The sequence below is a fragment of the Heteronotia binoei genome, chromosome 1, assembly GCF_032191835.1.
Source record: "Heteronotia binoei isolate CCM8104 ecotype False Entrance Well chromosome 1, APGP_CSIRO_Hbin_v1, whole genome shotgun sequence".
Classification (NCBI taxonomy): Eukaryota; Metazoa; Chordata; class Lepidosauria; order Squamata; family Gekkonidae; genus Heteronotia; species Heteronotia binoei.
In genome coordinates, this window is record NC_083223.1 from 48,322,408 (window position 1) to 48,343,510 (window position 21,103).

The 21,103-nt window shown below is 45.0% G+C and overlaps 1 protein-coding gene across 5 annotated transcripts in view; it reads right to left on the reverse strand.

Moving 5' to 3' along the window:
• Positions 1 to 3,060: 3,060 nt before the first annotated feature.
• Positions 3,061 to 21,103, reverse strand: part of ID2 (inhibitor of DNA binding 2) — a 414,839-nt gene continuing 396,796 nt past the window's right edge. The window contains exons 2-4 of one of the 5 annotated variants that reach the window (XM_060234259.1): positions 4,713 to 5,148; positions 4,310 to 4,392; positions 3,061 to 3,677 (exon numbers count right to left, since the gene is read on the reverse strand). In XM_060234259.1, coding sequence (XP_060090242.1) covers positions 4,336 to 4,392; positions 4,713 to 5,060 — 405 coding nt within the window. In that variant the 5' untranslated portion in view covers positions 5,061 to 5,148 and the 3' untranslated portion in view covers positions 3,061 to 3,677; positions 4,310 to 4,335. Of the gene's footprint in view, positions 3,690 to 4,309; positions 4,393 to 4,712; positions 5,149 to 21,103 lie in introns of all 5 variants that reach the window. The other 4 variants (XM_060234232.1, XM_060234241.1, XM_060234249.1 and 1 more) reach the window with 4 other exon arrangements.

The window sequence follows — 21,103 nt, forward strand, 5'->3', positions numbered from 1 at the left end:
ACTAATGAACGTGTAAAAAGAACAGGAATTTTTAAACACTTGAGGGTGTATTCTCTACCTGGGCCAGAAGGTGGCACCCATTTACCACAGACCTTAAAAGTGGATCAAAAGTGCTTGGCATGAATGGAATGCGACTGAAAAATAGGAGTATTATTCAGTAGTGTATTAAAATATTTGCATGCATTTTCTCACAACTACATGTTAGAGCTGGTGGTTCATTTATCTGACTTAAGGGTAGATTTAAGGATCCTTCTAGTGGCAAAGGTGTCATTAACAGCAAACTTGTGATTGGATAAGAACAAATTTTTGAGTCCAGTGTCACCTTTAGACAAGCAGGTCTTTAAGGTACCACTGAACTCAAACTTTATTCTGCTGCTTCAAGCAAACAAGGCTATCTTTCTTTGTGATTGAACATTTCCCTTAATTTCTTGATGTTTGTAACTGTGGACCTGCAATTTGTATTGATGAATGCAGTTTGAGACGACTGCATATTGCATGGATTTGATTCTGCGTGGACACCGTTGATGGCAGCTCACCTCAGCTGACACTGAATCTCTGAACGTAGCCTCCACAGCTCCATACTGATTTTTTTGCATTCAGTGTTGAATCAGTAAATTGATCTGGTAGAAGAGAGGGCCCCAAAGAAGGGGAAGACTTGGGCTTGGTGCTCTCAGATCAGTCAGAAACTTTTGGTAAACAGATTTTCCCAATCACTTCCATCAAACCTTATCTAATTTCAGCTCTTTTTTTTTTGTTCAGAAAGCAGCTGTTAGGGGAAAGGTGAGACTGGCCACTCTTCCAAAATACCTTTACACTATGGAATTACTCATTTAATCTGTATTAGTGACCATAAGGATAGCCTGTTGATTCTGGAGTGCAACTGAATCCTTGCCAGATTAGCCAATGCCCCCAAAGCCCTGATTGAGAAATTACTTAAGTCTGAAATGTTACCAACTTATTTATGAGAGCCAGCGTGTGATAGTTAAATACAATAAAATGTTAAGAGCTCTTGAAGCATTTACTTCAAAGGTGCTGGCCACACTGACTGAGAGCAGCCTGCAGGAGCTGGGTTTATTAATCTGGGAGTAAAAAGGTGTGTAGTAGTTCTTTAAAGTTCATTTTTCTCTCAAATTCTGGTGGTTTTGCTTGGGAACTGTGTAAACAAATAGAACTGGAACTGACATAAAAGCCATAGGGCTGTTGCCTTCCAAGATTGTTTGACGTTTTGGAGGAGTTTTATCAGGATCTGTATTTAAAAGTATGCAAAAAGGGTGCAAAGGGCAGATATGTCAAACTGAAATAGTGAAATTTGGAGGGAGGGCTTCTGGAATTTGTGTCATCTGCCACAGAGAAGAATACAGCTGATAAGACAGTGGGAAGTTGGAAAATTCACACCATTTATTACATGTACTGAAAATCTAGTTGGAGTTGCTGTTGTGTCATGCATGGCTAATCCAAGGTTCAAAAACCATGCAGCTGCTTTGTAAGGAAATTGTCCAAGTTTTCCAGTGGCATCCTCTGTGGTTTCTAATAAAGAGCCAAATGTTGGTGAGAACTGTTTATTTTAATGATCCTGCATTTGAATATGAAATGGAATCCTACAGATGCCTTAAAAGCAAAGTGGGCATTATGTGGGATTATTGGGTTGTTCTGAGGAACAGCCAATGATTTCTGTATTGCAACATTGGGCATATTAAAAAGTGCATGGGAAAAGTTCACTTATATGACTAAAACTTGCCTGCCTGTTGGGATTGTTTGATTTGACACAAATATTGTTGAAGCATGAGAGGGCAGCAGTTACCCTTTTCTCTAACTTCAGTTGCTTCTCTTTTGAGAAAGCTGTGTTGCTGATTGGTTGGGGCAGCTTCTGTTAACAGATCAGAGCTGCTTCTCTTTCTCCCCCGCCCCCCCCTCTGTGCATGGATTTGATGTCAAGGGCAAGGAACGGCAGCTGCTGCAGACTGTGTGGCGCCACCTACACACCTGTTCTCTTTGGTGAAAGTGTTACAGGCCTCAGGTGAGGCTTCTGCATTTCACCATAAGAGTCCCCAGAGCAAAGAGATCCCAGCCTTTCTTCCAGGTGCCAAGTAACGCATTCCTCAGGAGGACTCCTTCCTAAAACTTTGCTACAGATTTTCCAATCCAAGTGTGCTGTAGATTCTGCTTGAAGAAACCATCTGTTCTAATTTTTCCACCTTTAGGCGAAACTGTAATGCTGGGTGGCAAGAGCTGCAGGGCAACTCAGTACATATCCTGGTATACTTTGCAATGGGGTTGGCAGTACAAGTAAGAAAACAGCATTAAAGAGGGGCTGGAAGAATCTAGTGATGGGAATATATGAGCTGCAGTCCTGTACATAGTTATGTGGTCTCAGTGCCACTAAGTTCAGTAGGATGTAGGCAACCTGACAGTGTAGGATTACAACTTGAAGTCAGTACATATAAATGCAGTTTTACACTGGTGGGAGGAGAAACAGTGATGCTTCTAGCAGCCAGAGTTTAATCAATAACAGGAGTGTGACTTTCATTTTTGAACAGCTTAGTCATATAGGAAATTTACTGTGAGTGATTAACAAATTCACTTTTCCTCAAGATATTGCATAGCTTCACGTAAAGCTGGAATTCAATGACTATGCTTCATCAACTTTTGCAATCAGATTTTGCAGAAACCGAGCAGTGGGGAAATCAGCCCATCTGCAAGACTTGGTATGCATAATTTATCCACAAAAGTTTACTGGAGTTGGAACCGTTGCTCTGGGAAGTTCACATAAGTCAATCAACAAAGGGTGATGACCAAAGGAATTTTACTTTCCCTAGCTCAATCTGCTTTTCCAAATTTATACATTATCCTTTTAAGTAATGAGCAACTTAAATGATTTCACAGTAATTTACAAGCTTATCACAACTAGACGTTTAGGATGTAAAAATATAGTGAGCTTCAAGTTTTATAACCCATACAAGCTAACAGGCTTATTGCTAATAAATACTCATTTTTAAAATCAGAGTCAAGAAACTGACAGTCCCCACACCCTCCCCCCGCATAAGTAATGCAAGCAAACTATTCAATAAACACACGTGATTTATTTTGATTTTGTATAAAAAGGTTAAGTTTACAACTAAACTTTTATAAAAAGTTTAGCATGATTACGTACATCATTACCCTTTTTGCAGAAATACGTATTTCTGCTACTATACAAGAAAACTCTAATTAAAGAGTTCAACGTTTCATTCCCATATTTATATATAAATATATACACAGCATTCAGTCCTAGGTTTGTGTCAAAAAAGGATAATTTTTGACAAAGACTTCACTGAAAAAACTGAACACTAAATCCTTCTAGTACTCACGCTCCACCTTTTGGAGGAAAAAAAGGCAAAGTCTGCTTTAAAATGGGCAATTCCTTTGAGGTTTTTTTTTTTTTACATTTCATTTCACTCCCTGTTGTGGGAATAGTATATAAATGAAGCCTTCCAACTGGGGAAAGGGCATTTAAAAGTTTCTTCATAAATAATTAAGAATTGAGTCCATTTCGTAGAATAGGGAAGATGGTGTCCACAATTTCCTTAAAAATGTCCATTTGATTAGAGATGGATTTTTCCCTCCAGATACTGAAAAAAAAAAAATCAGATTCAGCATCTTGCCAAAAAAGTCTCTTCTTGTGCAAAGAAAAAAAAACACTCAGCAAACACCTGCAAAAGATTGAAAAGAGGCGTATTTTAGAAGAATGCTAACAGGGCAGAGATCCGGACAGACTGGCGCCAGAGAGGAAGCCACAGTTTTAACATTTAACCAAACACTCAAAGATTGGGCAAACCCTGGTGTCCAGATGCAGTATGCGCACGCAACTCCTCTCTAGCTCTCTCTCACAGACACAAATGTCTAGGGGGCGTGATTGGAAGAAAACCCAATTGCCTATATAATCTGTATTTGGATCAATGTCTGCAGTGATTAAGAGGCACCAGGCAGCCTCTTGGAACAATTACTAGATTACAAGTTCTTTAACTGATCCCAGGAACAATCACATTGTAATGCAACTTTCACTGTCCCGAGGGAGGTTTAAGAGAGGCTGTGTGTCACTCAGTGTACAGCAGATAATGTTTGAGCATTAAACCACAGCTACCACGCTATTACGATTTGCTTGCAGTTTAGTTTTTTAAACAACTTTTCAGCGTAGATATGCTATAAAAACACTTCTCAGAGTCCATTCTTGGAACTTCGGTCATACACAAGCACTTATACACACATAACACACATTCCTTGCCCTCCAACCAGAGAGTCATTTAGATCATACAGATATTATTTTAAAAACCAGGAACTGAGCACTTACCGACTCATTTAGCCACAAAGTGCTTTGCTGTCATTTGACATTAACTCTGAAGGAAATTCAGCTGCCTGTAAGGGAGGTGGAGAGAGGACGGGAGAGACAGAGGAGGGTGTTAAGCATCTTAACAGTTCAAAAAAGCATGTATGAGGCGCTCCAGATGCACCGAGTCATTAAACATGACCGGGAATAATTCCATTTTCCAACAATGGGTGGCATTTCACTTTTGGTGATTACGCTCCGATTTTAAGAATGTAGTCCCCCCCCCCTCCTTTATTCCAACCACGAAACAGATTCAAACCAACAATGCCGTTAATCAAATCGGATTGAAAGATTATTTATAGGTGAAAACAGCCTGCGAGAAGTCAGCCAAGGCTAGTAGGGCGCTTACCTGTAAGGACAAGATACTGATGTCCGTGTTTAAGGTGGTCAGAGGGGTTCTGGAGGAGGGGTTTGGTCCCGGTCTCTGATGATGGAGGCTGACGATGGTGGGGTGCGTGTCCAGAGCGATCTGCAGGTCCAGAATGTAGTCGATGACGTGCTGCAGGATTTCCATTTTGCTCACTTTCTTGTTCTGGGGGATGCTGGGCACCAGCTCTTTCAATTTCGAATAGCAGTCGTTCATATTGTACAGCAGGCTCATCGGGTCATCCACCGGGGTCTTGCTCCGGGATATACCCAGGCTGTGTTCCGAAAGGCTGCTTTTCCGGACGGATCGCACAGGACTGAAAGCTTTCATGCTGGAGGAAAGGACAGGAGCCCCGGCTGCTCGCGATGACAGGCACGCGGTGGGAGAAGCGCCTCCGCCGCCTCGTCTAGTGCTGCTGCTGCTCTGCCTGCCCCTCACTTCCTCCTTTCTCCCTGCGGCTGCCCGAACTCGGTCAGAATGAAGCTGAACCCGCCTGTGCCTGCTTTTATACAGCACGTTCTGCAGCTGATCGAGCCAGCCTGGGCCGGCTGCTATTGGAGGCGCTCGGCGCGTCCGTCAGGCGCGCAGGCACTTCTCACTGGCACGGAGAGAGCCGAAGAGAAGGCTCAGGCCTTCCGCGTTCTCAGCCAATCTTCGGCAAGGGGGGGCGTGTTTCCAGCACAGCTGTGGGTAGTAAATACGGCACGCAGAGTGCAGAGTCTGAGTCGACCTGAGACGATTTTACAGAAAGGGGTTTGTGAACCCAGGGCAGAACTCTTCCTCTCCCACCCCCCCACTCCCCGCACACCACAGCGGGGTGCATCTCGGTTTTTCAGACAGCTCTGACCCGAGCACGTTGGCTTCTATCCAAGCAGCAAACTTCCACTCAATATAACGATTTTAAAACCACAACCAAATCTTCGACTCAGTGAATGATAGCAATATCACACACATTCCCCCCCCCCCCCCCAAAAAAAGATTGGTGTGATATGCGCAGTGCTCCAAAGGGAAAGGACATGACCAGAACAGCAAGTGCATCTCTGCATCTTGCTTGGTGGCATTTTGGGATGCTGCAAGTTCTGGTTGCCCAAAGATTCTTGGATGCAACCCATGAATCGCAGGTGGTCCTAGGTTAGGAAAGGAAAGGTCCTCTGTGCAAGCGTCAGTCGTTTCCGACTCCGGGGCGACGTTGCTTTCATGATGTTTTCATGGCAGACTTTTTACCTTTTTACGGGGTGGTTTGCCATTGCTAGGTAATGACAGACACAAAAGAGAGCTTGGGAGAAGTGTATGAGCTATTAGACGGTGTACTTTCCAGATTTCATTAAAATTGTTGTGCCCTACTCTTTTTTTTTTTTAATGACATTTCTGCCAACAGACTACAGTAGATGCTGTAACGGGGGAAACTGTAACTCAGTCAGGCACATCTGTCAAACATGCAGGAGCCAATGGAAAGGTCCCCTCTGCCAGCAGCAGAGTACTTGACCTCTGAGCGAGAAACAGAGGGAGTTTGCACAGACTGAGAAGTTGCTCAGTAGCTAATCTAATAATGATAACTGGAAAGCGAACCTGCATTTCTAGTACCCAAGGATGTAAACATTGACCGTGAAAGGCACATCCCTTCTTCATTTATATGGCAATGGATTAGACATAAATGAATCCTTGGTACGTTATGAATGCTTGCAAGTGTGGGTTTTTAATGTAGCTTTCCTGAAGGTAATCCCTGGAACTGGTGCTTCCAGGTAGATTTCAAACATAACATTACAGCTTTGTGATTTTTTAAAAAAATACTTTCGCCACCACTACCTTAAAATATTCTGAAGATGTGAGCAATGACTCACAAAACTCAACTTTTGTTAGTTGGTAAAGTGCTACCAGACTCTTACTCTTTTCTACTCTTAAAATATTCTGACAATGAAAAGGGCAAATCACTTTAGTGTTGCATTAGGTTCTCTAAGTTTAATTATCACAGGAGAGTTCATGTTAGGTATAAAACTGTTACAATGGAGCAATGCCTGTGCATCAAAATGCATTCTCCCAGTGGGGAGAGAGAACTGATTCCATAGGCAGGGACAGAATTCCAAAAAAGCCATTCATTTTGTTCCCTTTGCCCTCTTTGGAAGAGCTCCACATGCTGTAATCTTCTGAGACATCCAAGATTTTATCATAATCGGCAGTAATTTGTAGCTGCTCCCTCAGCCCCAGCATGTCCTCCTCAGACTTGGTGCTGTTTCTGAAAGGGGGGGGGGGGGCAATGTTCCCTCTAAGCTGCAGAGTCTTGTGAGCTTGAATTCTACTTTGTGAGCTACTGGCATAAAAGTTGTGAACTACTGCATCAATTAGTGTGCTCTGGAATCATCCTTCCTAAGACAAAAATGTGTGAGCTGGAGGCTAAAAATCTGTGAGCTAGTTCATGCTAACAGCTTAGAGGGAACACTGGGGGGAGGTAACCCAGAACCCACAGTTCAGCCCTTCAGATAGCAGTTTAAAGAGCCTTTGGAAAGGAAAAGGAAAGGTCCCCTGTGCAAGCACCAGTCGTTTCTGATTCTGGAGTGATGTTGCTTTCACATTTTCACGGCAGACTTTTTATGGGGTGGTTTGCCATTGCCTTCCCCAGTCTTTTTATACTTTCACCCCAGCAAGCAGGGTACTCATTTTACCGACCTCGGAAGGATGGAAGGCTGAGTCAACCTTGGGCCGGCTACCTGAATCCAGCTTCCGCCGGAATTGAACTCAGGTCATGAGCAGAATTCAGACCACAGTACTGCGTATTCTGCGCCACGGGGCTGCTTAAAGAGCCTTTGATCTGCAGCCAAAGTTTGGACTGTTAAAATCCAAACCAACCGCCCATCTCACCCAAACACAAGCATTAATTGCTCACACCTATCCCAGTTCATCCACTAGAGGTGACAACCCTTGCAGATAAGAAGAGCAGGTGGGTACTTCTTCCTTACACAACCCATAAAATCAATGAGTAAGAATTTCACACTTTTATGGTTCCCCTTTATTCTTTCTCTTTCATTTTGATCCTGCTCTTAGTGAAGGTTGGAGTGGTGTTCATGTTCTCTCCCTGCTCCCCCTCCCCAAGATGTTGTTTGAATGGGGACCACCACACAAATAGGCATTAGTGTGGTATGGAGTTTTCTGATCACACATTTTTGCTGCAGAAGATATAGGGGAGGTGGCAGCTATTGCCATGATCAACATACAAACTAAAACTTACAATCTCCCTTCCTCCCCCCTCTCTCCTTGCTGCTTCGTTCTACCTGACACATGCACTGTTTGTGAAGGCTTCACATCCCCAATGCAAGATCATATTTCTTCCTAACTTGTGTGCTTAAATCCACGTTCAATCAATTTGAGTGGTTGAAGCCTTGCCTGCATCTTATCCTTCATCTGAAGAAATGATGGGGGGGGGGGGGCAGGGACTGCAACCCAGTACATATTTATGGTACTTCTAGTGCAATTTGAATAATGCTTTCCCGGTAGTAAGCCCTCCTGAATAGACCTGAGTAGGATTCTGTTTAGGATTGTTCTCTTCTGGAGTTCTGGCTCTGCTAGTGTACATCCTGATGGCACCTTGTTTTTGGCCACTGTGTGACACAGAATGTTGGACTGGGTGGGCCACAGGCCTGTTCCAACATGGCTTCTCTTATGTTCTTAGACCAGTCAGTATTTTTTTAAAATAAATATTAGTAATTTCTACCAAGTGTTTTGTAGATAGACCTTTTGCATCTTTGCCTAGCAGTTAGTGCAGCTCACTCCTAAGTAAGCATGCCTAAAATAACTCATACAAATTAATAATACATAAGGAGCAACCCACAACTATACCATTTTGTATTTTCTCATAATTAATATATTCTTCAGCCAGTGTTTGGGAGAGGGTCTTTTGATAATTTTATTTTTTGATTAATTCAATCTATTTTTTAACATTCATAACTAGATTAGATTGCGTAAATACAGTGCATTTTATTGCTGCAATTTGTTTTCAGGTGTCTAGAAAAATAATATGTCAGACATTCATGGGTAGTGGTCAAAACCCGTGGCACTGTTAAACCTTGAGTTTCTGACACATGATAATTTAATTGAATACACTGGACATAATCCAACTAAAGTTTTGGGCTATTTCAAGGGGAAAGCTAATGTCTCTTGCTGAACTCAATGCAACTGAAAGACTTAGCACTGGCCGGGTCATGCCTTTTGATAAAATATTGGTATTACTAATTAGCCTGGGTGTAAAACAAAACAGTTTTCAATAGGAAAGATTATGCACATAACTTAAGTGTCCTGTTGTAACTGTGGGACTCCAAGGTGCTTAACTTTGGCAGAACGGTATCCGTCCTATAATAGCAATATAATTGCTCAGTTGAGGAGATGGATTTCCAGGTGTCTTTCAAAAGTTCAAATAGTGTATGTTTGTGGATGCATTCCTTTTGCGACATTTTGGGTCAAATTCATACAGCCTTTAGCAATGTATTATTCAGGTAAAATTTGTTTTGTTTTTCCTTACCTACCCTATAATCCTTATTTGTATTAGTTGTTACGACTGACCACATGATTAATGTAAGAACGTAAGAGAAGCCATGCTGGATCAGGCCAGTGGCCCATCCAGTTCAACACTGTGTGACACAGCAGCCAAAAAACCAAGTGCCATCAGGAAGTCCATCAGTGGGGCTAGAAGCCCTCCCACTGTGCCCCCTCCCCCAAGCACCAAGAATACAGAGCATCACTGCCCCAGACAGAGAGTTCTAACAGTACACTGTGGCTAATAGCCACTGATGGACCTCTGCTCCATATACTTATCCAATCCCCTCTTGAAGCTGGCTATGCCTGTAGCTGCCACCTCCTCCTGTGGCAGTGAATTCGACGTGTTAATCACCCTTTGGGTGAAGTACTTCCTTTATCAGTTCTAACCTGACTGCTCAGCAATTTCACTGAATGTCCACAAGTTCCTGTATTGTGAGAAAGGGAAAAAAGTACTTCTTTCTCTACCTTCTCTATCCCATGCATCATCTTGTAGACCTTGTTTATTAATTTTGTTTTTATGTGAGAAGTTATTTGCACAATCAGACCTGACACTGATGGTCAGGAGATTGAAAGCAAGTACAAGTAAGTAAAGTTTGAATGGCTTTAAAAGGAGTTAAGAGAGATTCATGGAGAATAGGTCTATAAGGGTTGATTGGGAACTTCATTTTTGGTAGGCAGTATACCTCTGAATTCCAGTTGCTAGGGAGCAGCAATGGGAAAATGCTTTGCAGCATGTGTCCCTGATGTGGGCCTTCTGGGACATCTGTTCAGCCTCTGTATCATTGGTCTGATCAGGGCTCGTCTTCTGTTCTGTCATGAAGGACTCATTTAAGCTGGACTGATAAAAGAAGAAAAAGGAGTGTGTATGAAGACAATCATTAGCAAAACAATTTGTGAACCGGTTCCCGGTGCTGCCATTAGAGAGCCCAAAGATTTGTCAGAAGCAACAGCTTTCTTCTTCCTTGCCTTTACTTTTATCGCTCTTTTCCTGCCATCAAGTCGTATCTGACTTATGGTGACCCCATAGGGTTTTCAAGGCAAGAGACTTTCAGAGGTGGTATTCCTTGACAATCTCCCATCCAAATACTGATCAAAGCTGACCGTGCTTGGCTTCAGAGATATGACCTATGCAGGTCAGGGTTTTTTAAAGAATAATTAAAAAAAAAAAAACCATCCTAAAGTGAAATTTTGTAGTTGTCAAATGCTCTTGGTGCTTCACTGGTCTGGTTCTACAGACATGGTGAGTGGTTTTAACTTTTGTTTCTGTAGACTTTGCATATTTTGGATTTTAAAAAAATATTACAAGGTTTCTCTCACTGGAAGAATCTGAATTCAAATGACATTGATTTGGAAACCTCTTTATCTGTGATCTATTAGTGATGTGAGCATTTCTTTGGGAACCTGGCACATAGTGCAGTGGGCTGGAGACAGTAGCTAATTATTGTATAGTCTTAAAAGCTGCAATGAATGCAGTATTTCTCTCCCCTCTTTTCAGGGTTCCAGTAGCGATAAACAAATAGTTCTAGAGGTTGGGGAAGGCGGGAAGGGGTAATGACCTTATTTTATGTCCTGCCTGAATACTGGAGACACACAAGATGGCTGTTGAGCATCTATTGGAAAGGACACCTTACCCCATTCCTTACAAGCAATATGTGCCTCTTTCCTCCTTGCCTGTGTACTGCAAGGGGGAGGGCAGCCATTTAAACAACTGTAAAGGCAATGGCAGTCACAGGAATTTAGTGCCTTGTTAGTAGTGAACCAGCACAGATTCAGTGTCTTCTATGAGAGAAGTTGCCAAAGTGAGTTGGCTCTATGCAGACACATTCCTAACCTACACCAGGAGTGGCTGAACTGTGGCACAGGAGCCACATGTGGCTTTCATACACATTCCGTGACTCTTGAAGACCCCACCACTCCACTGAAGCATTTGTCTCTTTAAATCACGTCTCCCAAGTCAAGCCAGCCAATGGCTTGGAGAATGTATTTTAAGTCGCTTTCTTTCCACCTCTCCCCCCCATCTATTTGCCTTCCTTTCTCCATCTTCCTCCCTCCCCCATATATTTCCTTTCCTTCCTTGTGGGTCTCAAACATCTGATATTCATGTCTTGCAGCTCTCAAACATCTGACATTTATTCTATGTGGCTCTTATGTTATGCAAGTTTGGCCACCCCTGCCCTACACACACATGGAGCCGGCTTTCTCTTACTATCTTCAGCCTGGTGCTGCAGATGAGGAGGAAGACAGACAAGAGTGTACAAAGGTACACAATCCTTAGCAAACGTATAGATAGTGTCTCCCCTGACACTTGTGTATGGGGAAGGGTGTGTCATTCTCAGGCAGACCCCTCAGGTGCCTTGTGGTTCTCACAGCTACAAGAAGAAGACTGCAGAGTTATAACCCCACCCTTATCTTTGTAAGCTGCTCTGAATCTGATTCAATCTATTATCTTCTCCCTCCACAACAGACACCCTGTGAGGTGGATGGGGCTGAGAGGGCTCTCACAGCAGCTGCCCTTTTAAGGACAACCTCTGCCAGAGCTATGGCTGACCCAAGGCCATGCTAGCAGGTGCAAGTGGAGGGGTGGGGAATCAAACCCGGTTCTCCCAGATAAGCGTCCGCACACTTAACCACTACACCAAACTGGCTCTCCCCACCCCACACTCCGTCCTCCTCCTACTTCGGAGCCTGACTTCCCCGGCCTCCAGCCTTAAACCCCGGCTGGAGTTTAAACCCAGTTTATTGCCAGTCTGAACCTCCCCGTCCCCGATTCCAAGGGAACGACCCAGAGTTCCAGCGTAGCCTTTTCAGAGACGAGCACCATTTATTCCCGCGGAATCGCTCTGGCCAGGTTTGCAACGCCAACCCGCCTCCCCCCGTCCTGCACCTGGCCTGGTCCCGGCGAGCCGGGGAGGCTTTGGCTCTGCCAGGCAGCACAGCCGCTTCCCTTTCCCCCTCTGCGCTCTAGTCCTTAGGGCCGCCCCGCCCCCGCCCGGGCCTTCCTCCTCCGCGCCCTTGCAGAGGCCGGGCCCGACTGAGCGGCGCCAGCCCCGTGACGTCACTCCCTCCGCCCGGGCCAGGCCGGCGGCGCCTCTCAGGCGGCTGCCATGGCGACCGGGGCTCGGCCCTGGGCTGTGGGAGGCTGCAGCGGGGCTCAACCCAGCTTGGCGGCGGCTGCTCCTCTTTCTCACCCGGGCGGCCGGAGCACCTGCAGTGGGGCGAGCTTGCCTTTGCAACGGGGGGAGCGAAGGCAGGGCTCTCCGGTCCCAGGCTCTTTCTGTCTGGGTGCAAGGAAGCGCTGCTAAGAGATCGAGGAGGAAGGAGGGACAGGAGTCCCTGTTGTAGCCTAAGCACTGTGTTGCAGAGCTGTTGGCAGGGAATATCTACCTGCGTTCTGGCACCAGCGTATTCCTTTCTTGGCTGCTTTCTCTCTGTCACTGCCTTTGGTTCAGCACGCTCACCTATGCGTGCGCCTTTGCAGGCTAAGATAATAGGCGTTTGTTTCCTTCCTTGGATTCAGCTTTGGGCTTTCTAAGTGGGTGTATGCGGGGGGATGGACCCGTTTGAAGGGTCCCGCGCCGTACTCTTTAAAAAGACTATTTCCAGTGCAATTTTCCTCCACCCCCTCCCGCTTTAAAGACCGTTCCAAAGAATTCTGCGGGTTAAGCGCCAGCCAGGGCTGTTCTGGAGTAACTCACTGGATTTAGTTTTTAAGGGCGTAGCAAGTTGTATTTTCTTCCCCTAGGAACTTTATATAGGATTGCGCTGCTGAATGACTGCTGTGAGTTTCGATTGAATACAGGATTGCAGTCTTAGCGGCTATATGCATGTTTACTCAGAAATAACTCGTTTCATTTAATGGGCCTTACTCCCAGGAAAGGGTGCATTGGGATTACAGCCCTACCATGCAAACACACTCAGAAAGTGGGACGCAATGCCAAGTGTTGATTGCTGTGATCACACGCGTTTATTATGAAAAATAACATTTAATCCGAAGGGCCAAATTGCAAGGATCGCTCGCTGTTTTGTTTGTGTTAACCGCCCTCTAGTCTGCCTGGCACATTATAGAATTGCAACAAAGCATTGCAATTAAAAAAAAAAAAAACCTTGGGAAAAAAGTCTGTGCTTGGATTTTCTACCCATGTGGACGTCTGAAAAAAAAATCCCCGCGTACTGTATCATCTCCCTTGCTAAGCCCAATGACTTTCTCAGTTGCCTTGACCCCTTTTTCTCGTCCTTGTTTGTATCGCGTCGCCAGTCTCTCCAAGAGAAAGAAGTTTTTGAACAGCTTGAGTGGTGGGGATGGGAGCTCGCATGTAAAAACATTGTCACAGAATTTGTGAAGTGCACTGATGTCGAAGAGCGTTTTCTGCTTTTCACAAAGGATTTCCCTTGTTACTTTTGTTCCGGTCACAAAATAAGAAACGAGCGAGAGAAAGAAATTAACTAGGGAGAGATAAGGTCTGGAAAACAATCTGGAATTGCCAGTGTTGGTGGGAGCTCTGCAGGGCTGGCGTCAGGAAGTCTGCGCCGCCTTCTATTACTGTTGATCCAGCTTTATGCAGCTGCACTCAGTACAATTAGCTTGTAGAAACAATCCTGCTGTAGGCAGCTTTTCCCCTTCAAAGAGCTTTTCTGTACTGACCTCCCCCCCTTTCCATACACACACCGTAATGCTGGAAATCGAGTCACAAGCCGATCACTGTTTGGGCAACATCATCTGTGGGAATTCATTACCCCCCCCCCCCCCGCCGAATCCCAGAGATCCAACAAGAGATTGTTTGTCCAGAACTAAACTTGCAGCTTAATATTACGATGTAACCCATACAGAAAAAAAGCCGGGCCCCATAACAAGAAACACATTGTGCTCTTGTTCTTTCTTGAAGAAGGGGGGGGGGGGGGAGAGGGGAGGGCGTAGCGGAAAGCGGGCTTATCCAACTTTGAAAACTTTCGCCTTCAGAATGCTCGATCCCATGATCAGCTCCCCCACCCCCCCATAAGTAGCATACCCTGCAGAAGTGGTCTCCCCCTTCGCTTATCTTACTTGGGCGCCCTCTGCAAGTTCACCCCCCCCTCCCCGTTTGCACTCTCAGATGTTGCTGACTCATTTCCTCCTTTCCCCCACCCCCGATTCAAGATGCGCCGCTCTGATCGCGGACGGAGAGGAGCCCCGGCACGGTCACCGGCGACGCGGCTGCTTCCGAAGGTGTTTCCCTTCAGCTTGACCCTTCAGACACACAAGCAGCAATCGCCACCCGAGTTTCCTCGCTCTGCAACTCCCGCCTTGCCGCCCGGCGTGCGGAACACCAGGCGCCGCTGTTGCAAACTCTCTGCCACACGCCTGTCGCGTGCTGCGATGCGTGTAAACCCTTTTTAATTCTTTTTTTTTTTTTTTTGCCGGTGGCTCCGGTTCCCGAGTGGGGAGGGGACGCGCGCAGCTGGGCGTGGCTTCCCCTTTGCAAGCAGCCGCTGCGGCCCTTGTCCGAGCTCAAGCCAGTTGTGTGGGTGTGGAGAGGAGAGCCCTGCGCGGAGTGTGCGGGGCCTACAAAGGGAAGCCTTGGGATAGCACATCCACCCGCCCACACCCCACCGAGGAGGCAGGGTTGTTGCCTCAGGCAGAAAGCCAGTCTTTTCCTAGCGTTTGGCTAGCCTAGCGTGGCTAGCCTTCAAGTCGTTTTGTTGATACTGGGACCATGGTCCCAGAAGAACTCTTAATTTCCAGGAACAGGCGTTGAAGGATGTTTCCCTTCCTCCGCCTGCATTGTGAATGCTTCATATTTTAGAATATGCTAGCTAAGCTCTACCAAAAACTCTTTGGGAAAAACAAAACAAAACTGAAGTTTGATGGGTTTCTGTCATGTGGCTCCTGGCCACGGGAGAGCACTTTTCTACATAGAGCTGTTTCTGGTTTGTCTTGCAGCCTATCCAGAAAGTTGTGCAGCGCACTGAACCCCCTTCACTGTGAGCACGCTAGAATTTGACATGGGGTGTTGTGGTAAGCATGTGGCAGCACAAAAGAGAAATGTGCGGTGGACATGAAGAAGGGAGGTGCAGCCCATTGGTCCTCACTGTGGCATGCCCATCCCATGTCCTTGAGAGCTCAGGGTCACACTTAGCACCTTCATACTTCAAGAGGCTTAATCTTCCCTGCACACACAAACACTAAGGATGAGTGGACAGATTATGTTAGGGCTCAGCTCCCTTGGTGCTCACACATGGAGTGTCAGTGCATCAGGCCAGTACAGGGGAAGGGAGATATCTTGTGTGTCTCCAGAGTCCCTTCTAGCCGTCCCCATCTGCTCAATTGTGTGAACTTAGGAGCAGGCATAATTTGGGTGAGCCAGAGGGGGAGGCTGATGGGTGAATGTTGGCTCTGTGCAGTCTACATCATGTCAGTGAACATCATGTTTGTAGGATGAATTTACCTCTGTTGAACTCTGTTGGGTTTCTCCAGATATGGGCTTCGTTCCCTTGTGGGGAAGAGTTTAAAATTTACCACAGCAAACACTACTGTACCTACAGTACTCGAAGTGTCTCATTATGCTGTGGCAACATTCCACAGGAAGCCACAAATAGTCATGGCAGTACATGTTTGTATAGGGATGGGCGTCCAATTACATGGGACAGTTTCAGGGCACTCAAAGGTAATGTAGAAAATAGGATGTGAATCTCCATACCAAAGAAGAAAGAATTCTCACTTCAGATGCTGTTAACATATGTGGTAGTTCTGCAGTCAGGCAAAAGGCCAGTCCAACTTGGCTAGGAATGAAGGGACAGTCAGCCGCAAGCTGTTTCAGTCTTCTGCCTTCCTCAGGTAGCACACCATGAGTTGACTTATTTCTTTAGCCCTGTGGGACTACAGCACTTATTCTTGTGTTCAGTTGTGCCAGTTTACTCCTTTGTTGCTCTTCTCCTGCTCTTCCCCCAAGAAGTTCGGGGTGGTGTATAAGGGGCTCTGTCTTATCAGCTTTGCTATTGGTGAAACAGACCTTGCCTGATTGTAGCCTATATCTCGTGACCTTTTTGTGTATCAAGGTCTCATAATGCCTGGCATAGCCCTTTGGTGCCAGGGGGATAAGGATCAAATGCCTTGTAACTGGAACATTAGTTTAATAAATCCTTGTAATTGAATTTATCTTTTATGTCCTTATTAAGTACCCCTGATTCCATGCTATTAGTGGTTTAAAAGTAATAACCAACTATTTGAATTGGTCCTGGAGGGAGGTGAATAGGCAACCAGTATAACCCTTTGACTGGGGAAACGTATTTCTAATGTCTAGCATCTGTCAAGCCTGCTAAAATGACCAAACAGGCTATCAAACTTTAGTCACATTATGAGAAGACAAGAATCACTGGGAAAGACGATTACTGTAGGAAACGTTGAAGGATGCAGAATAAGAGGAAGACCCAACATGAGATGGATTGGCTCAATCAAGGAAGCCGCAGCCCTCCGTTTGCGAGACCTGAACAAGACTGTTAATGATAGGACTTTTGGAGGTTGGTAATTCACAGTGTCTGTGTTGTCATAACAGAAGTGCTTTGACAGCAGTTAGCATACACACATCACCTGTCAGCAATCCTGCCTTCACATTTCCCACTAGCAAAATCTTCTGAATGGTCTTCAAAGGCATGTTGCATAAGTTGCAGTTATCCAACCTGGTTGTGGTCAAAAAACAGATAACCCTATGGGTAGAGCCTGCTTGTACAGGAATGGTGGCAGCTGTTCATATGTGCTTACATAATTCTTTTGAGTTGGCTTAATTTATATTTCTTCCTCCCAAGAAAAAGCTCCGTTATCTGCATGTGCCACATCTGCACTGTGGGAGGGGGAGCCATCTTCATTTTTGAATTTCAGCCAGCCCGTGTGATATCACAAGAATGCATCTGATCTTTATAGTTCCTCTGGATTCCTAAAATGATGCTCTGAATCTTATACTTAGGAGAAGTTATGGAGTAAATAAACCAGGGAATCTATTATGAAATTCGGATTGTGAGAAGAGTATGACCAGCCCAATGGAAAACAATGGTTGCTAGGGGGGTTTTTTCTGTTCAAAAAGCCACCACCTAGTCTATTCACTGGATATACTAGATTTCATGGGCGGCCCCGTGAAGGAATATCCATAGAGAGATCCATTTTGTTCTTGCTGGAAGGCTTTTGGGTGGTGAATGGGATACTGGATTAGCAAGGAGATCTTGAAAATAAGTTTCAGGAGGCTATTTGTGTTTGTGTGTGTGAAATCAGTCTTTGCTATTTTGAGGGAAATGGCATTAATGAATTTGTGTAAAGCACCATACCCTTTTTGCGTGGCACTGCAATAATAATAGTGGCAGGCTTTAGAGTAGAGTTGAAATCTCTAGGTTATGTATGAGCTAATTCTCGCTGAATTTGGAGACTCGCTCGATTGACATTACCTTATTCTCCATTTTGACCCAGTAAATCCACCAAGTCAGGAAGGGGAAAGTAACACAAAACAGATGCTTTCAGCAGGGTGACTTAACTGACACTACTATTACTGGCATTAGGGAAGTATCCATGGTGCTTATTATCAGTCATTTTCAAATATCTACCACAGCCCAGCTGTTGCTTGCTGTGATCCTATATAATTTCTACAGTCTTGGCACACAACAACACACTTGCACAATGCAGTGGTGCTCTCTAGGACACAATTCTCCAAGAGGTTTAAAACTGAGGATACAAATGTGGAATAATTCCTGTTTCAGACATGGAGATTAGCGGTTGATAAGATTCTTTTGCATAATAACCCAAGCTCAGAGTCAAAGGCTGGGATATTTTCTATGTTGCTGAATGTTGATTGGATTAATGACATGTCTTGTAACAATGCAACGATTGTTGTCATTACTTTTGTTGTTGGGCCAGCAGAATGGACACAATGGAAACTGAAATAAGTGCTTTATGTTCTGACAAGATAACTGTAGGTCATTATTCAGTCTCCTTCAACACTCTGAAATAATGTGCTTATAAGGTACACTGTATGATGATTTCCTTGGTCAAGCCTGTGTTGCTTCAGCTCACCTTCCCTGCAGTGGAGGACCTGCAAGGCCTCAGATTGGAGAGGGGAGGGGCTTGTACCACCTTGCTCCACCACCTTTCTTTACCCTCCACTGTTCCACACTGCCTGAGCGGGGAAACGTCATCCTCCCTGGAGACTTTCTTTAAATAGGCCACCCTTCCAATCCCCTCCCCTGACTTGTTCCTCTCCTCTACCCTTTTGCCCAATCAGAAGTGCTCTGAAGGTGAAGCCCTGCCCCCAAGTTGCTCCCTTTCTCAGGAAGGACTTGATGACATGGCTGGCTTCACATGACTGCCAAACTCTATTACGGGACTTAAGAGACTGCAGCCCCACCAGGCCTGTTCTGCATGCCTCTTGGTCTGGCTTCCTCATCTGCCAGTAGTGTATGGCTTGTCTCAGTCAAGGTAAATTAATCTTGCAAGTCTAGGGCAGGTCCTGATGCTGGACACACTGCAAAGTGACTTTTTTGCCTCCCCTGCTCGTTATAGCCTGAACTGCCCCACAAACCCTGTTCTTGGGCCTTCCCACATCCCTTAAGAGCAACATTTTGCATGACATTCTGGGCTACAGCAAAAGGAGGGAGGCAAGCAATTCCTTTCCACAGATGGAAATCCCTTCTGTCTCTGGAAACGTTCTGCAGGTTCCAAGCTAATCTTTATATTCCTCCAGTCGGAGAATGGCCAATAAATGCAAATAAATCCAACAAGTAGTTTTATGACGTCCAACAGACAGGATGATGGGAATGTTTTGATGCAGGATGTAGCAGGTGACTTCCTCAGTCCTGAGTTGCAAGGAAGATACTCTTGCAAGGTGGCTCAAATATATTACATATATATTATAGTAGCATATAAAAAAAGGTATGTCTTCCTGCGTGTAGAAATAAGAAATAAATCGAGATGTTAAATATTTAGAAACCTGGTTTCAGTTAGGATCTGCTCGTGTGCCACTTCTTTCTTTACCTTCCTGGAGTTAGCCATACTCCAGAAGTTCATAGTATAGGTGGTAGAACATTAATGTCTATATTAAAAAGGGATGATCTCACTACTGGAGGGCTGCTGCTGGAGAAGGTCATATCAAGACATATATACTCAGGACTCTTAGCAACACACCTTGAATGTGCCAAACTTGGACCCCTAGACCTTACAGAAAACTACAGAAATTTTTTCCTTCAACTTCCAGTGACAGTTTAACACTACTGTCAATGCATTAGGAGAGCCAGTTTGGTGTAGTGGTTAAGTGTGCAGACTCTTATCTGGGAGAACCGGGTTTGATTCCGCACTCCTCCACTTGCACCTGCTAGCATGGCCTTGGGTCAGCCATAGCTCTTGCAGAGGTTGTCCTTGAAAGGGCAGCTGCTGTGAGAGCCCTCTCCAGCCTCACCCACCTCACAGGGTGTCTGTTGTGGGGAAGGAAGGTAAAGGAGATTGTGAGCCGCTCTAAGACTCTTTGGAGTGGAGGGCGGGATATAAATCCAATATCATCATTAGGTTTGATCTGCCAAAGTGTTCCTGCAAATGGAAGGATTTCTGGCTGTGGAGTTCCTCGTCTTCACCCTCCCACTCCAACCCAAAATGCTGCTCCAAGAACTGCATGGGGGCCTTTTAGGGCTGCAGCAGGAGGAGGCAATGAGAAACTTGCGCTCTGCAGCAAGAGATTCTCCCTTCTACAGAAATGCTGAACTGAATCTATGTCATGGATTGAACACCAAGCGCTCTACATTTGCAGAACACTCCTCTTCAGAAGGCTCAGGAAAGCATCATCTATGTTGTTTGTTTGTTTATATATTGAGTTTGCTTATAGGTAGGATCCAGTGTTCCCTCTGAGCTGAGTTAGTGTGAGCTAGCTCACAATTTTTTAGCCTCCAGGTCACACATTTTTGTCTCAGCTCAGGAAAAATGGCCCCAGAGCACACTAATTTATGCACTAGCTCACAACTTTAATTCCAGGAACTCAAAGTAGACTTTCTGCTCACAAGATTCCACAGCTTAGAGGGAACATTGGTAGGGTCACCAGTTCTGGGTTGGGAAATACTTGGGAGATGTGAGGGATGGAGCTTGAAGAGGGTGGGGTTTGGAGAGGAAGGGTCATCAGCGGTATAATGTCATTGAGTCCACCTTTTGAAGTGGCCATTTTCTCCAAGTGAAATGACCTCTATTGCCTGGAGATCAATTGTAATCCCAGATGGTCTCCAGCCATCTGGAGGTTGGCAACCCCACTTATAGGAGGCTTTTGTTAGTGAAACTCAGCAGGTTCCACAGTTATGGAGTCAGAGGGTTATAATACAATCAACAATGAAATAAAACAATTACAATAAAATATATAATAAAATACTACAATACATACAATAAACAGTGAAACCAAATGGTTGTGAAGTTAAAGTGCAACAATATAATTATAACAGTATTAATTTTAGAGACATTAAGTGTGACCCCATTCCCTTTATAGAAAAAGAGTTGATTTTTATACCTGCTTTTCACTATCCAAAGGAGTCTCAGAGCAGCTTACAATCACCTTCCCGTCTTCTCCCCACAACAGTCACCCTGTGAGGTAGATGGGAGAGTTCTGATAGAACCGTGGCTGACCCAAGGTCACCCAGCTGGCTTCACGTGGAGGAGGAGTGGGGAAATCAAACCCGGTTCTCCAGTTTGGAGTGTGCCTCTGTTAATTGTTATATCATGTTGGCTTATAAAGATGCCCTTTTGAACAATTCTGTTTTACATTGGCTGCAGAATGACAATATTGTGGGAGTCTTCCTGGCCTGCTTAGGGCAGGCCATTCCACAGATTTCTCTCCAAGACCGCTGCCTACCCATTCAGA